General features: G+C 49.9%; 1 protein-coding gene across 1 annotated transcript; it reads left to right on the top strand.

The window, feature by feature from the left end:
• Positions 1–3,973: 3,973 nt before the first annotated feature.
• On the top strand, positions 3,974–15,273 carry Urad (ureidoimidazoline (2-oxo-4-hydroxy-4-carboxy-5-) decarboxylase). The gene is made up of 2 exons (XM_004659980.2): positions 3,974–4,148; positions 14,927–15,273. Exons 1-2 carry the CDS (start codon positions 3,974–3,976, stop codon positions 15,271–15,273), a joined length of 522 nt encoding a protein of 173 aa, XP_004660037.2.
• Positions 15,274–17,525: the final 2,252 nt, after the last annotated feature.

The raw sequence follows: 17,525 nt of genomic DNA, 5'->3' as shown, positions 1-17,525 counted from the left end.
GCCCACCCCTAGAGACAAACATTTTTAAATTTTACTATTTATGTACACAGTGTGTATGCAGTCATGTTGGTACCATTGTTAACTCCTTCCTGTCCTCCCCCGCTCCACAGGAACCCTCCTCATTGGGGATTGTGGGTCGTGCATTGTGGGGGCAGCCATCACTTATGGGGAAGAGGCAATGTCTCTGTGCATAATGTCCCAACTTGTGGCTCTAACAATCTTTCTGCTCCCTCTTCTGCGAATTTCCCTGAGCCATGTTGGGTTCGTTTTATGTCTGTTTCAGTAATGAGGTCTTGGGAGTCTCTGTGTCTCTGCATATCTGGTTTGGTAGGAGTTGGGTGTTCTCTGTGTCTATCTCCTTCACCCTTGTGCTGGTACCACGTTCACCGAGAAAGCAAGACTCATTTCTTTCAGCAAGGCTCTACCTCCCAAAATGCCTCACAACTTTCCCAAATTGCCACCTCTGGGTACCGAATATTCAAAACACATGAGCCAGTGGGCTGGGGGGGAGCATATCATTCAAACCACCAAATGCTTCAAATATATATATATTAACATAGATTGAGCATCTCTAATCCAAATATCTGAAATTCAGACTGCTTCTACATTTGAAACTTTAAAAAAACTATTTTATTTCTTTATTAGAGAGAGAGAGAGAGAGAGAGAGAATGGGCATGCTAGGACCTCCAGCCACTACAACCGAACGCCGGATGCATCCCACACTTTGCTCATCTGGCTTTATGTGGGTACTGGCCAATCAAACCTGGGTCCTTTCGCTTTGTAGGCAAGTGCCTTAACTGCTAAGTCATCTCTGACTACACTGCAAGAGGCCACCGGCTGGGAAGTACTGCCTTCCAGACCCACCCATTTTTTTTCCAAATTTTTATTATTAACAACTTCCATGATTATAAAAAAGATCCCATGGTAATACCCCCCCACCTTCCCCTTTGAAACTCCATTCTCCATCATATCCCCTCCCCATCTCAATCAGTCTCTCTTTTATTTTGATGTCATCATCTTTTCCTCCTCTTAGGATGGTCTTGTGTAGGTGGTGTCAGGCACTGTGAGGTCATGGATATCCAGGCCATTTTGTGTCTGGAGGGAGCACGTTGTAAGGAGTCCTACCCTTCCTTTGGCTCCTACATTCTTTCCGCCACCTCTTCCGCATTAGACCCTGAGCCTTGGAAGGTGTGATAGAAATATTACAGTGCTGAGCACTCCGAGACCCACCCATTTTTTCAAACTTCTTCTAAGGCGTGCTTTTGGAGACCAGCGCAGGGGAAGGCTGGGCCGGAGCGAACCTTTCCAGCGGGTCTATACAGCAATCGTGCCAGCAGGTGGCGCCCGAGCACCACTATTTCTAGATGGACTCCCAAACACCACGCCTGATTTCCTAATTCCATCTTGATTTCTGAAAAGGCAATTATTAAGTCATAGAATTAAAGAAAAGATCGATCTGTTGGTTAGGAGGGAACAAAGCCTCATCTCATATAGCTTCCATTCATTTATTCCAATGGAGTTAGATTCATTCCATTCGCTTATCCCATTCTCAGCGCTAAGTGCCAAATTCTTTCAAGAGCTCCTCGTTCTCACACCATACTCTGCGGCGGATGTCTTCCTTCCTACCCACACCCCACAGTCTGTGGCAATTCTTCCTCATCTTTTCTTCCTCTTTTCTTCTTTTCCATGAAAGACTCTCTCAGGAACAGCCTTAGCTGATCTCGTCTATGATCATTCTATAGCATTGTAAAAAAAAAAAAAAAAAAAAAGTCAATGGTATATGTCATGCAAAAGGGTGCAGAACCAGGGTGTGGAATATGTCAGTGTAGCATTGACCTGTTTATTCCACGAACACCAGCAGCACCAAAAAATACAAGTAAAAAAAGGAGGGGTAATTATTAACTAAAACACACACAGTCACGTGCTTTTTTCTTACTTCCAGATTTCCAACATGTATCAGCTTCTGAATTATCCTAATAAGATAGAAAAAGCATTGAGGACTTTTTTGTGGTTGAATCCATGTGTTATTCAGACACTTCAGTGCTGGGGCACACATCCGAGAAGGACATTTTAAAGGAGGAGGGCTGGAGAGATGGCTCAGTGGTTAAGGTGCTTGCCTACAAAGCCTAAGGACCCAAATTCAATTCTAAAGTGGTGCATGTGTCTAGTTCAATTGCACTGGCCAGGGGCACTGGTGCACCCGTTTTCTCCCTTTCTCTATCCGCCTCTCTCTCTTTCCCTCTTTCTCATAAATAAATACTTTTTATTTTTAGGGGCTGAAGAGATGCTTTAATGGTTAAGGTTCTTGCCTACAAAGCCAAAGGACCCACGTTTCATTTCTCAGGACCCACGTAATCCAGATCCACAAGGTGGCACACGCATCTGGAGTATGATTGCAGCGGCTGAAGGCCCTGGTGTGTTCATTGTCTCTCACTCTCTCTACTTGCCTCTTTCTCTCTCTCTCAAATGAAGTAAATTAAAGACAGTCTTAATTTTTATTTATTTATTTATTTGCAAAGGAGGAAACGCTTGTTCTTGCTGTGTTTGCAGAGGTTTCTGTCTATGGTCAGCTGGCCCCAGTGCCGTGAACCTGTGATGAAGCAGAAAGAGCAACATAGAGCCTGGCGAGGTGGCGCATGTCCAGCACTGGGGAGGCAGAGGTAGGAGGGTCACAGTGAGTTCGAGGCCACCCTGAGACTACATAGTGAATCTCAGGTCAGCCTGGGCTAGAGTGAGACCCTACCTCAAAAAAAAAACAAAAAACAGGGCTGGAGAGATGGCTTAGCGGTTAAGCGCTTGCCTGTGAAGCCTAAGGACCCCGGTTCGAGGCTCGGTTCCCCAGGTCCCACGTTAGCCAGATGCACAAGGGGGCGCACGCATCTGGAGTTCGTTTGCAGAGGCTGGAAGCCCTGGCACGCCCATTCTCTCTCTCTCCCTCTATCTGTCTTTCTCTCTGTGTCTGTCACTCTCAAATAAATAAATAAAAATTAAAAAAAAAACATTAAAAAAAAAAAACAAAACCAAAAAACATGGTAGCAGAGCCTGTGGCCATCAGACAGAAAGTAGAGCGAAAAGGGAAAAAAGGGGTGGGGACGGGCTTGCTCCCTACTTCCTTCAACTAGGTCCCGCTTTCTGCTTTCCACTGCTTCCCCAAATAGTGCCATGATCTGGGGACCAAGTCAGATGATGGGACTAGGGTTAGAGGTGCACATGGCTACAGCCAGCTGCGCGCGAGGGTCTTTGGGGTTGGGATGAAACCTGAGCTGTCTCTCAGGCCTCCTCGGCGCACCCGCCCCGCGCTGGCTCGGGAAGTGCTCTTAACCGCAAGGACCAAGGACGTCTCTCCCCGCAGCGCGAGCTTTCATGGAGCACGTGCTGTGTCGCCCCGGGGGTCCAGAGAGGCCGGGGCGGGGAGGGCCCCACCTCCGACCCGGCCTGCCTTGTCCGCAAGAGCTGCTTGGGGACAGCGATGGCAAAAGTGGTGCCGAGCCTGAGTCCGTGCGGCTCAAAGGCGAGGGTGAAGTAAAGGCCTCTGCTGGCTTTGATTCTGGGAGTGACCTGGAAGGAGTCGGCAAACTTGAGCTTGGGCTGGGATGGAGCTCAGTGGTAAAGCACTGCACACACTCACACACACATACACACTCACACACACTCACATACACACATACGCACACGTATACACATACGCACACGTGCATACACACGTACACATGTACACACATACACACATGTACACACACGCATACACATATACACACATATACACACGTGTACACGTACACACACACACACCTTAAGCCCGTGTTTACTTATTACCTAAGCGTTCTGGACCTGCTCCTTCCAGGGCATTTAAATACCATGCTAAGCTGCCATTGCATAAAGCAGGTTGTGTGGTCGGCAAACAGAGCCCAGAGCAGGAACAGCCACCCTGCAGCAGAACGGGACAGGGCGCTGTTCCCAGTTGCAGGGAGCCATGGACATGCAGAAAGTCAACTCCATGGACTTCGGAGAGTTTGTGGACGTGTTTGGGAACGTCATCGAGAGATGCCCTCTGATTGCAGCGGCCGTCTGGTCCCAGCGCCCGTTCTCTGACCTGGAAGACTTAGAAAGGCATTTTTTTGAGTTTATTGATACTCTCCCACGGTCAGGTAAGGCCTCAGTGTCAGACATGATTTCAAATAGGGGAGCAGAAATTTTTTAGATCATTCCACTCTGGTTGCCAGTATGTGAAATATTCATTTAGCTGGTTGTTTTGTCTGGCTCCAGCCCAGGCTGACCTGGAATTCACTCTGTAGTCTCAGGGTGTCATTTAGCTTTTTTTTCAAGGCAGGGTCTCACTCCAGCTCAGGCTGACCTGGAATTCACTGTATAGTCTCAGGGTAGCCTCAGACTCTCTGGAGATCCTCCTGTCTCTGCTTCCTAGGTGCTGGAACTAAAGGCGTGCGCCACCACACCTGGCATTCATTTAGCTGTTCTTATTGAAAGGTACAGTAAACATTCCCGCGTTTAGTAAGCAAGAGTTGGGCTCTTGCAAGGTGTTAGGTTCTAAGTGTAGTGAAGGAATGTTCGTGAGGATCCAGGAGGCTGAGGTAGGAGGATTGCTGTGAGTTTGAGGCCAGCCCAAGACTACATAGTGATTCCAGGTCAGCCTAGGCTAGAGTGAGATCCTACTTCAAAAAAAAAAAAAAAAAAAAAAAAATAGAAGAAAAAAGAAACAATGCCGGATGTGGTGGTGCACGCCTTTAATCCCACCACTGGGGAGGTAGAGGTAGGAGCATCTCCATGAGTTCGAGGCCACTCTGAGACTCCATGGTGAATTCCAGACCAGTCTGAGCTACAGTGAGACCCTACCTCAAAAAAAAAAAAAAAAAAAAAAGGAAAGGAAAAAAACACAAACAAACCCCAAACTGTATGTTAGTGCTGGGTAATATGGTTGCTGACTACATGGAGGATCTGGGCAAAGGTCTCAGTGAACTAGAGGTCAGAAATCAGGCTGAGGGCCCACCCCCTTCCAGCCACCCAGTGTCTACTTTGGCAGTGCACTAGGTTCAAGTCAGGACACAGTGGGATTTCAGTCGATCTCACTGACATTTTTTTTTTTTGCAAGAAAGGACCAGTTTGGACTAGATTGGAAGGAAAGTGAATTCACTTAGCTAGGCTCTCTGGTGGGGCAGACAGGGAAGAGGAGAAACTGGATGAATCCCTCTGGAGAAAGGGGACTGAACTTTGTCTGGTGAGAGTGAAAGAAACTGGAGGTGCTTCTTACCATGGGGCAGGAAAGAGGGGACCTAGAGTTTGGGGGAGAGCGGTGAGATGGAAGTGGCACGGTTAATAGTTTCCAGCTCAGGCTCCCCCCCCACCCCTGCTCCTGGCTGTCTTGGACCCTGGGCGGGTGTGAGGTGCCCTCAGGGAACAAGGACAAGAGGCAAGGGCCACTTTCCTAGTGAGGCCTTCCTCAGACATTGGCAGGGAAAGAGACCTGCTGTTCTCCTCTGCCCACCAAGGATCTGGAGGTCAGGACAGGCTGACATCTCAGATGGCTTTCGGGCCTGACACAAATGTATCGATGTGACCAACTTGTTTTAATTCACTGTAGGCACATCTAGGAAGAACAGAAAGTAATGTCGTAAAATTAAACTGGGGCTGGAGAGATGGTTTAGCTGTTAAGGCATTAGTCTTCAAAGCCTAAAGAACCCATGTTTGACCCTCCAGGCCCCACGTAAGCCAGCCTCACAAGGTGACGCAGTGTGCAAGGTCACCCATGCGCACAAGGTGGTGCGAGCATCTGCTGTTGATGCAGAGGCCACCCTGAGACTACATAGAAAATTCCAGCCTGAGCTAGAGTGAGACCCTATCTTGAAAAATCAAAAAAAAAAAAAAAAAAGAAAACAAAACAAAAGATTAAGCTAGTCAGGCATGGTGGCACACACCTTTAATCCAAGTACTTGGGAGTCAAATGTAAGAGGATCACCATGACCTCAAGGTCACCTTGAGACTACATAGTGAATTCCAGGTCAGCCTAGGCTAGAGTGACACCCTACCTTGAAAAATCAAAAGAAAAAAAAAAAAAAAGAAAGGAAGGAAGGAAGGAGAAAGAAAAATAAATCATCAAGCGGTATATTATAAATACATATATACATTTTATTTATTTATCTGAGAGAGAATGGGTGTGCCAGGGCCTCCAGCCACTGCAAATGAACTCCAGACATATATGCCACCCTGTGCAACTGGCTTGTGTGGGTACTGGGAAATTACGCCTGGGTGTAGGCAAATAACTAACTAAGCCATGTCTCCAGAGCCAATTTTAAAGACATATTTTATTTATTCATTTTCAAGCACAGAGAGAGGAGAGAGAGAGAGAGAGAGAATATGGGTATGTAAGGGCCTCCAGCCTCTGCAAATGAACTCCGGTTACATGGACCACTGTGCATCTGGCTTTACATGAGCACTGGGGAGTTGAACCCAGGTCGTTAGGCTTTGCAGGCAAGGGCCTTAACCGCTGAGCCATCTCTCCAGCCCTATATATACCATTTTTATTTGTTAAAAATATCAAGTAGGGCTGGAGGGATGGCTTAGTGGTTTAGGTGCTTACCTGCAAAGCCAAAGGACCCAGGTTCCATTCCCCAAGACCCACATAAACCAGATGCACAAGGCGGCGCATGTCTCTGGAGTTCATTTACAGTGGCTGGAGGCCCTGATGTGCCCACTCTCTCTCTCTCTCCCTCTTTCTCTCTGTTAAATAAATAAATAAATGAATAAATAAATAAATAAATATTTTTTTAATTTATTTGAGAGCAACAGACAGAGAGAAAGAGAGAGAGAGAGAGAGAATGGGCGCACCAAGGCCTCCAGCCATTGCAAACAAACTCCAGACGTGTGTGTCCCCTTGTGCATCTGGCCAACGTGTGTCCTGGGGAATCAAAAATATCAAATAAGGCCTTAGCAGATAGTTCAGTGGGTAACAGTGCTTGTGGGGCAAACATGAGTGCCTAAAGGGGCCCAATTCTCCCCGAGTTTGATTCTGCAGCACCCATGTAAACAGCCAGGAGTGACCTCACACACCTGTTACCCCAGTGGGCCAGGGGGGCCAGGACAGGGGCCTCCCTGGGGCGTACTTGATGGTTAGTCATTCTGATGAAAAAATGGCTTCTCCTCAGCCAGGCGTGGTGGCGCACGCCTTTAATCCCAGCACTCGGGAGGCAGAGGTAGGAGGAACGCCATGAGTTCAAGATCACTCTGAGACTCCATAGTGAATTCCAGGTCAGCCTGGGCTAGAGTGAGACCCTACCTCGAAAAATCAAAACAACAACAAACAGCAGCTCCAAATTCAGCGAGAGATACCATGTCAAGGAAACACACGGATACTTGATAGGAGAGGACACCCACGTTCTCCTGTGACCTCTGCGTGTGCTTGCACAGGGTACACATGCCCACACACACATGCATAAGCCACACACACACATCACAAATACTAGACACACACACACACACACACACACACCCACACATGCTTGCCAAAAATCAAATCAAATGAGTTTTACTACAAATAAGGAGCAAACCCAGTGTAACAGTCTCTGGACCCTAAAACTGGAAGGGAAATTGGGGTGAACAGGATCAGTAATCTGCCTAATGAAGGGTTTGTTTTGGGTGATTTTCACAGAAATAAAATAGGATAAACTAAGGTTGACCTCTGGTTAGGTCACACACACTATTCGCTATGGCAAATAGTGGCCAGCAGATGGCGGCACAGGATTAATATTGGCTCCAGCCCTCCACCCAGTCAAGAACGAAGGTAAAGCAACAGTAAGGGCTGTAATAAAGACAAGGTTAACACACACACACACCCCTGAATCAACTGATTTGTAATAAAAATCAAAGAGCCGGGCACGGTGGCGCACGCCTTTAATCCCAGCACTGTGGGAGGCAGAGGTAGGAGGATCACCTTGAGTTTGAGGCCACCCTGAGACTCCGTAGTGAATTCCAGGTCAGCCTGGACTAGAGTGAGACCCTACCTCGGTGGAGAGAAAGAAAATCAAAGAGTATCTGGGTACAGTGGCTCATGACTTTAATCCCAGCACTTGGGAGGCTGATCACTGTGAGTTCAAGGTCAGCCTGGGACTACAGCGTGAGCACCAGCTCCGCCTGGCCTAGAATAGAGACCCTTACTAACATAAATAAACAAGTAAACAAGCAAGCCAAGCAAAGAGTGGACTGGGACTGTAGCTCAGGGGTAGCATTTGCCTAGCTTGTGCCAGGCTCCGGGATTCATTTTCAGTATCACGAAATAAGCTAAATCAAAACAAAACAAAGTGTACTCATTTGTTTACTTCATCCAAAAGGCAGCACTCTTACCCAAGTATGTTGGTGGATTGGTGCCCTTTGAGTCTCCTGTGGATATATCACAGGCTTGTCTTGGGCACTGGATGGATGGTAGGCAAAGCAGGCGCTTGGCTGCCATGAGCTTTCATCTCGGAGAAGGCAGGCAGGGTTAAAATAAGCCAGTAGAATTATTTCACATTCTAAACATTGTTAGAAGAACACGTGAATATTACAGGAAGTGCATAATGAAGGAGAGCTTCCTGAGACAGTTGAAAGAAAAGTTTAAAACTGAAGAATTAGGGGCTGGAGAGATGGGCCAGCAATTAAGTTGCTCGCCTGCAAAGCCTAAGGAGCCGGGTTCCCCAGTACCCATGTAGAGCCAGATGCACGGGGGCACATGCGTTTAGAGTTCATCTTTACATGGGTACTGGGGAACTGAACCCGTCTGCAGTGGCTGGAGGTCCTGGCGCACCCATTCTCTCCCTCTCTCTCTCTCTCTCTCTGCTTACAAATAAATAAATAAAATATTTTTTTAAAAAAAACCTGAAGACTGACGAGGAGGCAGCCCATGTAAAGGACAAGGTCACTCAAGGAGAGGAAACCAACACAGGAGTGATCTTGATGCTTGAGGAACGCGGGCAGACCAGCAAGATAGCTGGAGAATCATGAAAAGTACTGGGAAGGTGAGGTAAAAGAAACCGGGAAAAGGCAGACCATGCAGGGCTTTCTTGATAGCGTACAGGCCATGAAGGCTGTCTTGTTGAAGAGCATGGATTTAACCTAATGTGCAGGAGGCCCAGCGTGGTGATGGGGTGGGGCCACATGGGGCACTGAAGGAACAGCTCATGGGGCTCTTGCAATAGTAGGAGTGAAAGATGGGGTTGCTTGAACTATGATTAGAGTAGTGGAGATGGAAAGAAGTCATTGAATTCTTGGGGATCGATGTTAGAGCCAAAGTCAACAGGATATGTTGAGATGGGTCGGCTGGGGGCAGATCAGGAACCAAGAATACTGAATATACTCCTAAGCACTTAGGCTGAGTGAGCTGGCGCAGTTTTCTTAGGCGTGAAAGACTTGGCAATGCCAGGATGTGGTGGAGAAAGGAGCTCAGGAAGGCTGGAGTGCCTGGTGCCCATGCATGGTGAGCTCAGTAAGTACTCCATTGGATCATGATGAAGGGACTCCATGGATAGTTAAGGGCTATCTAGATCTGGGTGTCGTCAGAGCATTGATGGCATTTAAAACTGGACGAGAATTCTTTTAAAAAATATTTTGCTTTGGGCTGGAGAGATGGCTTAGCGGTTAAGCGCTTGCCTGTGAAGCCTAAGGACCCTGGTTCGAGGCTCGGTTCCCCAGGTCCCACGTTAGCCAGATGCACAAGGGGGCGCACGCATCTGGAGTTCGTTTGCAGGGGCTGGAGGCCCTGGCGCGCCCATTCTCTCTCTCTCCCTCTATCTGTCTTTCTCTCTGTGTCTATCGCTCTCAAATAAAAAAAAAAAAAAACATTAAAAAATATTTTGCTTTGATTTATTTATGAGAGTGGGGAGAGAGAAAGAGCACCAGGGTCTCGAGCCACTGCAAACGAACTCTAGATATATGCGCTACCGCGTACGTCTGGCTTACATGCTTTCCAGGGAATTGAACCTGAGTCCTTAGGCTTCGAAGGCAAGTACGCTAGCCGCTAAATCATCACTCCAGCCCTGGGTGAGAATTCTTATCGCATCTGTATGCAAGGACAAGGAAAAAAGTGTGAGTCCTGAGGTCTGGGGTCCTCTGATGTCATTGACCTGGCAGAGCAAGATGAAAGTCAGAGTCAGCAGAGCATGAGGAGAGAAGGCCAGCCATGTGACACCCTCCCTAAAGCTTAGAGGGAAGAGGGTCAGGCATTGGTCGGTGAGTTCAGATGAGGTCTCTGTCGCCCATCCACCAGCTTGATTAGTGGAGATTGGCTGAGATGGGTGGGGCTGGAAGCTTGAAAGAGTGAAGCTGGAAGGAGGGTGGAGGAAGTGGACAGCTTTGAAGTGAGAACAGAGAAGTAAGGAGAAAGTGGGAGAGAACAGGGGTACAAGGGAGGGCTGCAACTGCGCTTTCTGGAAAAGTAAGCTTAGAGTACGTTTGTACAAGGATAGGAATGGAGACCATGGAAAGACGAGTGCCTGAAATTTCAGAAGAGAAATCCAAGCAGTAAAGAGAGGCTGGAGAGATGGCTTAGTAGTTAAGGCGCTTGCCCGCAAAGCCAAAGGTCCCAGGTTCAATTCCCCAGAACCCACGTAAGCCAGATGCACAAGGTGGCGCCTGTGTCTGGAGATCATTTGCAGTGGCCAGAGGTTCTGGTGCACCCATTCTCTCTTTCTCTCTCTCTCTCCCTCTGTCCCTATCTCTCCCTCGCTAATAATAATAATAATAATAATAATAATAATAAACACAAGTGGCAGACATGGTGGTGCCTGGAATCCCAGAACTTTGGAGGTAGAGGCAGAAACATCAGGAGTTCAAGGCCAACCTTGGTTCCATGAGCCCATCTCTCCACAAAGAACACACATGGATGGGCTAGTCTCTAGGACAGGCCACCTGCTGTTCCAGGGGTGGGAACTTGCTACTGGGGATAGAAACACAGAGGCAAGTGTGTCCTCAGGGCTCTGTGCAATTGCCTACAGCTCCTGCTCCCTGGCCACTGTTGCCTGCCCTGTCTTTTTTTTTTTTTTTTTTTTTTCCTAGAGGAACAATGAGGGTTGGCTGTGCCAAGAACTCTTCTACACACCACACATAACCCATACCCACCCCCACATCTCTAGACATGGGGTCCCGTGACACAGTAGGGAAATCCTGAATTTCAGGGAAGGCTCTGAGATCCACGGGACTGGCCTGGTCAGTGCTTGCTCAACCAAGTGGGAAGAGTTTCAGGAATGTGGGCTAGAGAGATGGCTTAGTGGTTAAGTGCTTGCCCTTGAAGCCTAAGGACCCCAGCATGAAGCTCGATTCCCCAGGACCCACGTTAGCCAGATGCACAAAGGGACTCACGTGTCTAGAGTTCATTTGCGGTGGCTGGAGGCCCTGGCGCACCCATTCTCTCTCTCTCTCTTTATCTGCCTTTCTCTCTGTGTCTGTTGCTCTTAAATAAATAAATAAGAGTTTCAGGAATGTAACCACTCTGCCCTGTCTTCAGCCCCCCTACTTGGATTTATGGCCACTGGCGGGGATACCTTGGGTAGACAGTGTTGGGAGAAGTTGGGGAGGCCTTTGCTGTGGACCTGTTGGCAGGTGGGTGCTGTCCCTGCAATTCTCAAGGGACCAGTGGTCTGTGGCCCTGTGAAGGTGAAGGTGGGGTCATTGACTGGGCAAACCAGTTCTGATTCTGCTGGATAGATTCCCATCCCAATTACTTCCTTTTCTTGTAATGTGGTGCTGAAGGGGTGTGGGTGTAAATTTTAGTTTCTCTCTTTCTGTCCCTCTCTCTCTCTCTCTTTTTTTTTTACTCTATTTTCTTCTGGTCTTTGCTCTGCTCCTTTCTCCACCTCCTTTTTCTCATCCTTCCTCACCTCCCCCCAAGAGTGGAAAACACATGCTCACTCTTGGGCAAACATTAACCCGGGGGATGCTTTCAAGGGGAGAGATAAACCCTAGGGGGAGTGAGAAGTGAGGTGCAATGGCAAAAGGTAGGTCTGGACTGGGTGGGGATGCTCCTCAGCAGCCCTCTTGGGCTAGGCAGCCTGAGCCAGGAGGATCTGAGAGGACATAACCACCCCCCCCCCATTCCAGCTCAGACCACCAGTAACTACTCCTCTGTCACTTGGGCTGGTTCTGGTGAGCGCAGTAAAGCAACCGGAGTCCCTGACTGGGCAAGGGAACTGAGTGGCTGTTTCAAAACTGGACAGGAAGAGAAGTTGGGGGGATGAGCTGTGCGCTACACAGACCAGCAAGACTCCCCCATAGCAGTCAGGGCAGCCTGGACATCCCCCAGCTGGGTGGGGTGACCCTGGCTGAGCCCATGGTGTCAGAGCCACCTCTGGACCCGAGGCTGGGGCCACTGGTCCACCAGGTGGGCAATTTAACACCCAGTTTTCACACCACCCAGGCAGGGTTGGATGTACGGAGCAGAAGGAGCAGAAGAGAACTGTTTGGAGTGGAAGAAGCACGAGAGAGGTTCAAAAGCAAAGGTGTTAAAGAGGTGGGGATTCTTGGTGACAGGGGTTATGTTTTGAACTCCCCTTAACATTTCAGGGTTAGCTAAATCCCCAAGGGACTGACTGCCATTTTGGAGGAAGGTTCCAGGTGTATTCAGCTGAGTGACCTTAGGCAAATCACCTTTTTCTGAGCTTGTATTAAATATTATATATTTGAGAGAGAGAGAGACAGAGAGAATGGGTGACCAGAGTCTCCAGCCACTGCAAAGGAGCTCCAGATGTATACGCCACCTGTGCATCTGGCCTATGTGGGTCCTGGGGAATCAAGCCTGGGTCCTTTGGCTATGCACGCACCTTAACTGCTAAGCCATCCCTCCAGCCCTTTAATTAATTAATTAATTAATTAATTTTTAAATGTTTTATTAAATGTTTTCATGGCCCTCTCAGGATACGAGCCCATGAATTAGCTGGTGGTTCAGTCCTTACTTTTCTGTCATCCAAGGAAAACAAAGTTTGAGGAACTTAAGCGAGGGTTTCCTTCTTTTCAGTTTTATTGAGCTACAGTTTACCAAAGAATATTATTTTAAAATTTCATTTATTTATTTTGATTTTTCGAGGTAGGGTCTCACTCTGACCCAGGCTGACCTGGAATTCACTATGTAGTCTCAGGATGGTCTCGAACCCACAGCAATCCTCCTACCTCTGCCTCCTGGATGCTGGGATTAAAGGCGTGCTCCACTATGACCGGTTACAATATTATTTTTATTTTATTTGATTTGATTTTTTGAGGTAGGGTCTCACTGTAGCCCAGGCTGATGTGTAATTCATTCTGTAGTCTCAGGGTGGCCCCCAACTCACTGTGACCCTACTGAGATGAAAGGAGTGCGCCACCATGCCTGGCAAATAGAAAGAGAGAGACAGAGAATGGGCACACCAAGACCTCCCAGCCTCTGCAAACAACAGACACATGCCCCACAGAAGCCACGTGTGGGTACTGGGGATTTGAACCTGGGTCTTCAGTCTTTGCAAGCAAGTGCCTTTAATCACTGAGCCATCTCCCCAGTCCTTACCAAAGGATGATATATATATATATATATATATATATATATATATATATATATATATATATACACACACATACATATACATATATATATATGTCATCTCCTGTTGCCAACAGAGCCTCCCACTTATTCTTCCTGCTTTGTTGGGATGGGAAGAGCCAGCTAAGACCCTGGGTTGTCCAGTGCAGTTCCACTACTAACTGACTTCTTATTTTTTGGTTTTCTGAGGTAGGTTGGGTCTCACTCTAGCCCAGGCTGACCTGGAATTCACTGTGTAGTCTCAGGATGGCCTCGAACTCACAGCGATCCTCCTACCTCTGCCTCCCTGGCGCTGGGATTAAAGCTAGCTGACTTCCTATAATATGGCCATTTTATGTTTAGGCATTGAGCACTGGGGTTTAGGTAATGAATTGTCTGTAATCCTCAGAGCTCCTCCACAGGTTCGGTGTCCTTGTCCTTGGTTTACTGATAGTCATTGTAACCACCACATCTGAGGTCTTGGCTAGCCCCAGAGCTAAGTCAAGTGACCAGCCTGGACACAGGAAGTCCCCCGGGGTGTGGGTCAGGAGTCAGAACCTAGGTGTTCCCGTTTTTTAGGCCTAGGAGACTATTATTTTCTTCCAAGAAAACTTTATTGTTTGCGGGCTCTTGGAGAGAGCCGGGAGACCCGCGCCTGGCAGGGTGGGCGCGCGGCGGTGTGGACGTCCTAAAAAACCAGGCAAGCAGTTCTCACTCAGGGCCAGAGAGTTCCGGTTGGAAATGGGGTTTCTTTGCAGCTTAATCCGTGAGGATTTTAGTACTCTTCATTCCAGAGGTCCAGAGCTCACAGCTCAGGGTCACAACATCTTGGGGATTTATTTGCCCCGAGAGCCCGGCGCATGGATGTTATCCTCCTAGTACCACCCCGCCCCAGTCTTTTCTCCTCTGGAGCAGAACGAAACCCATTCCAGGCCTTGGGCAGGAAGTCCTCGGGCCTTCGCGTCCGGCCCCTTTCAACATCAAAGCCCCCCTGAGAGCCAAGGACTTTGAAAAGATACAAAAAGCCCAGGCTCCTTATCGCGTCCCGGCTCGCGCTCTCTCTCTCTCTCTTTCTCTCCCTCGAAAGGGTCGTAAATTCCCAGCCCCGGCGGCCACCCTTTCCCCCCTCCGCACCCTTCCATGCCCAAGGCCTCAAAGGACACACTTGTCCCTCCCACCCCACCAACGGGGTCCTCGAGGGAACCAGGAGTGGTGGGGGACAAAGGGACACAAGGTCTGGGATCTATTAGAATAGAGGGTACCCTGGGACACCTCTGCCCGGGGACCCTGCTTGGCCTGGGGAGGGTGGAGGAATGGGGTGGGCAGAGCCGGGGACACCGGGCTGCGACCCTGCAGAGCCCGGTGACCGGCTGGCGGGCACGTGTGTGTGCTTCTCCGCAGGTCAGGAGGGCATCCTGCGCTGTCACCCGGACCTGGCGGGCCGCGATCTGCAGCGGGGCACGCTCACCGCCGAGTCGCAGCGGGAGCAGAGCGGCGCGGGGCTCACGACCCTGAGCGGGGACGAACGGCGACGGCTGAGCGAGCTCAACGCGCGCTACCGGGCGCGCTTCGGATTCTCCTTCGTGCTGGCCGTGCGTCTCAGCGACCGCGCCGCCGTGCCCGAGGAGCTGGCGCGTCGCCTGCACCAACAGCCCGAGCACGAGCTGCGCACCGCCCTGGGCGAGGTGAAGAAGATCGGTCACCTGCGCCTGCTGGACCTGCTGGGCTCTGAGCCCGCCAGGCTGTGAGGGCCAGGCGCGGGGTCTTTAGGTGGCTGGATAGCAGGTGGAGGGGGCGGGGGAGGGCGGGATGGAGAAGAGACCCCCACCCCCGCCCCGCGCACGACCTGTCCTAGGGAGGAGCGGCCTGACGCAGGGCGCTCGCTCCAGGCTTAGCTTCACGTGCGCAAAGAGAAAGCGAAGAATCGAAGCGATCACACGAGCCATGAGTCCTTTTGTCCACCCACTCTCTCTCGCGCGCGCGGCTGACATGTCCACAGAGTTGAGCGCGCGGCCCGGGCGTATCCAGCTCGCAGATTCAACTGTCTGCGCTCCGCAGCCTTGTCGGGTTACAGCTCATTTTTCCGCTGCCCTTACCTTCTCCGGCTAAGCCTGAGCTGCAAAGCCAAACGCGGGGCGCGGTGGGGGTGGGGGTCTTTCATTCTGTCTATCTGCTTGTTTTTTCTTCCTCGGTTGATACACCTGATATTTACATATGAGCGCCAGCGGCTTTCTGGCTCTGGGACACCTTTGGGAGCTGCAGCTGGAAAAAATCAAAACACTATCTCTAGTCAAGGGATGGGAGTGGGGAGCACAGACGGGTAGGAAGGGGTGGGGGAGCAGCCCCTGTACTCCCAAGGTGTAGGGGGAAGAGTGGAGCTCTGTGTGTGTGTGTGTGTGTGTGTGTGTGTGTGTGTGTACGCGCGCGTCTCCAAGCTAGAAAGGCCTGAAGGTCAGGAGTGAGTGGCCGCCTTATCCCTTCTCAAGGTTGACTCTGGAGTATGGGGGGTGGACAGGACCGCTCCCGGAAGCCACTGGCTATTTAAATACTAACACGAATTGGCCAGCGCTGGCTGCTGTGGACCCTGGGGGGGGGGTTGTGAAGAGAGTATCCCACCGCGCTAATAAAACGAAGAGGAATGGTACCCGCAGAAATCCTTCCCGGTAGAATAGGTCAGCCCTAGGTCTCCGTCGTCCCCCCCCCCCTTACTCTCCCCCAGAACTACTTAGATTTCTCTTGGCAAAGGAAAAGCAAACCACGCATGCGCGACCCCCCCCCCCAACATCGACAGGTGAGAGGTGGAGAACAAGAACTTCCATTAGTCAACAGCCTAGTTCAGGGTTAGCCGCAGCAACAAAAACAATCAGAACAAACTCTCCCCCCTCCTCGCCACTTTTTTTTTTCTCTCTCCCTTCTCTCCTAAAGCGCAGTGTGTCATGACACTTGGCTTCTGTGGTTCATTGAAATAAAATCCCTCCTTGAGCGCTAGGAATGACAGCCAAGGGACCTCTTTCTTCTTTTCCCAGTTCACCCCTGAGTGAGTGAGAGCAAGAGAAGCTGGAATGGGGGGAGGCAGATGCCAGAGAACCTGGCTGTCTCCAGCACCCTGGGCCCAGGCCGCCCTCCAGGTAGGAGTGAGTACCTCGGTGCCCACCGAGACTGAAACTCCAGGGCTCTTCCCGTACTTTCGGACCTCTGGACCGTGATGCTGGACCCTGGGGCCCCGGGGCTAGATGCCCTTTAACCAGGGTAATTTGGGGGTTTTCCTGACACCGGAGAACCTGTTTGGTGAAGTATATATGAATACATGTGTGCATCAGATTCATCTAAGAATTCAAATACCACACTCTGGATCTAAGACTCCACCAGTACTCAAAGCACCCTGCCCAGCCCTGGGGTGAATCCAATCCTTAGATAAAGAGCCCTAAAATGCAGAATCCACCCAGTTTATGTAGATTGGCTAGACCGAAGATGCTAAGAATCTACCGGGACAAGATTCCCAGAGCTGTTTTTTTTTTTTTTTTTTTTTTTTTTTGGTCGAGGATTGACGATGGGATCTGAGCGACCAGCGGGTCTCCAATTACACAATTACAGCTGAGCAGTTCGAAGCTAGTCCGGGAAATCGGTTATTGCCTTGCGGGAAAGGTGGGTGGGTAGGGCAGTAGTTGGATCTACCCTGTGGAGGAATCTGGGGTGATGGGCTGGGAGTGGGCTGCACCTGGCCTCTACCTACGACTCTGAGCGCGGGAAGCGGGACGCAGGACGCAGGATCTCTTTCCAGAAGAGCCAAGGAGCTCAGCAGCTGTGTATGACCGTTGGAAAAAAAAAAAAATGAGGGGCAGTTTTCTTTGGGCCCATCACGGCTCACAGTGACAAATACCCTCTGCTGGGTTCGGAGGCTCGTCAATTCCCTCTGGTGCGCAGGATGCGGGGACAAGTCCCCGCAGCCAAGATCTCCGTGCGCTGGGGAGGGCCAGGTGGAGACCCCGCCCAGGCGCCC

This window comes from Jaculus jaculus, chromosome 7 (genome assembly GCF_020740685.1).
Source record: "Jaculus jaculus isolate mJacJac1 chromosome 7, mJacJac1.mat.Y.cur, whole genome shotgun sequence".
Taxonomy (NCBI): Eukaryota; Metazoa; Chordata; class Mammalia; order Rodentia; family Dipodidae; genus Jaculus; species Jaculus jaculus.
The sequence above is the reverse complement of the archived record's forward strand: the minus strand, read 5'-3'. Positions and strand labels throughout refer to the sequence as shown.